General features: G+C 38.1%; 1 protein-coding gene across 1 annotated transcript; it reads right to left on the minus strand.

The window, feature by feature from the left end:
- Window positions 1–155: 155 nt before the first annotated feature.
- On the minus strand, window positions 156–1,384 carry LOC101846333 (U11/U12 small nuclear ribonucleoprotein 35 kDa protein; the record flags this gene model as incomplete). The annotated part of the gene is given in 1 exon segment (XM_005113468.3): window positions 156–1,384. A coding segment is annotated over 1 exon segment (621 nt). The 3' UTR covers window positions 156–739.
- Between the last annotated feature and the right edge of the window lie 84 nt (window positions 1,385–1,468).

The raw sequence follows: 1,468 nt of genomic DNA on the forward strand, positions 1-1,468 counted from the left end.
GGCCAATTATAGCTGCACCTAAATCTCGTGTTTAATTAAGAGGTGACAACGGGTGCGGCCCTAAAAGGGTCCTATTTTAAAAAAAAATTTTTTGTTTTTTTTTTTTAAAGAAATAAAAACCACTTATAACTACATGTACTAACAAGATCTACTAACAACTAAATTTTACGCTTATTCGATACCTTACATAGAGCCTTAGAGTATCGGTACGTCGTATGATGTAGATACAAAATGTATACAATTTGACCACTGAAAATATTTAAAAGTGTTTCCCCTTTGCCATAGATTCAAGTCCTTAGTAGTAATTATAGCAGTTGTTGAGGAAAAGAACGAGTTGCATAATGCACATTTTTCCCCTATTATTGTTCTTGTTCTTTTTGTACCAAAGAAATAGGATTTACTGATTGCTCATGGACTGCCTTCAGTTGTTCTGGGGGCCAATGTAGCTGTTCTAAATAACACTTTTTTAAAGCAGTTCTTTTACATCCGCGTTAAGGATGGGCAATCTGTAACTTTGAGCGGTGCGGCGAGTGATGTTTGTGGATCGGCTAATCCACATAATGCTCTCATGCTAGAACTAGAATTGATGTTAACAAAACAATCATGTCGCTTTAAAAAAGAAAGCAACTGAAATGAAGCCAGTCCTTCAAAACACCAAATTGATGGAAGGTGGAGGAGAGACTGATGCAATCTCTGCCCCGACAGTCAGGACTTACAATGTATTTAACATTGTTTTTGGTCACCTATAACGATCTCTATTTCGATTCTGATAATCATCTCTGCCTTTGTCTCTCCTTGAATTCCTTGAATAATCCTTGAAACCAAAGTCTTTGTAATCCTGGGCTTGGTGCAAAGTCTGTATTGGTTTTTTGAAAGGCCTATCTTTACCACCAAATCTCAGTTGACCAGACTCCCTTTTTCCTCCGATGCCACCTCCTAATCGTCGTGGAATCCATCCTTTAAGAGTTCTTTCCTTTTCTGAATCTACCAAAATCTCATGATCATCAATGACAATTTTATTTCCATTCTTACAGGCATCTCTAGCCTCGTAAGGATCAGAAAACTCCACAAATCCGTAACACTTTGAAAAACCAGTGACAATGTCCCGAACAATTCTGACACTTAGAATTTTTCCGAAGTCCTTAAGAGAATCTTCTATGGTTTCTTCAACAGTGTTTGGGTTCAGGCGACCAACAAAAACAGTACATTCCGGGGCTCCTTTCACAAATCTGTTGGGCTTATAAACTGCATTCAGTGCCCTAACCACACCTTTATCATGAGGGTATTCATCTGTGCCATCAATACTTCCTGCTTTCAGTGGATCATATTTGTCGACAAAAACTGGGCAGAATGATGCCATTGTTGTGTCAGCAACTGAAAGGGCTGAAAAAAAAAAGGAAAAAGAATGAGTACATATGAAAAATACACCCAGGACATACATGAATTGTTCTACTGCTACAGTCCAATC

The sequence above is a fragment of the Aplysia californica genome, unplaced genomic scaffold (assembly GCF_000002075.1).
Source record: "Aplysia californica isolate F4 #8 unplaced genomic scaffold, AplCal3.0 scaffold02634, whole genome shotgun sequence".
Classification (NCBI taxonomy): Eukaryota; Metazoa; Mollusca; class Gastropoda; order Aplysiida; family Aplysiidae; genus Aplysia; species Aplysia californica.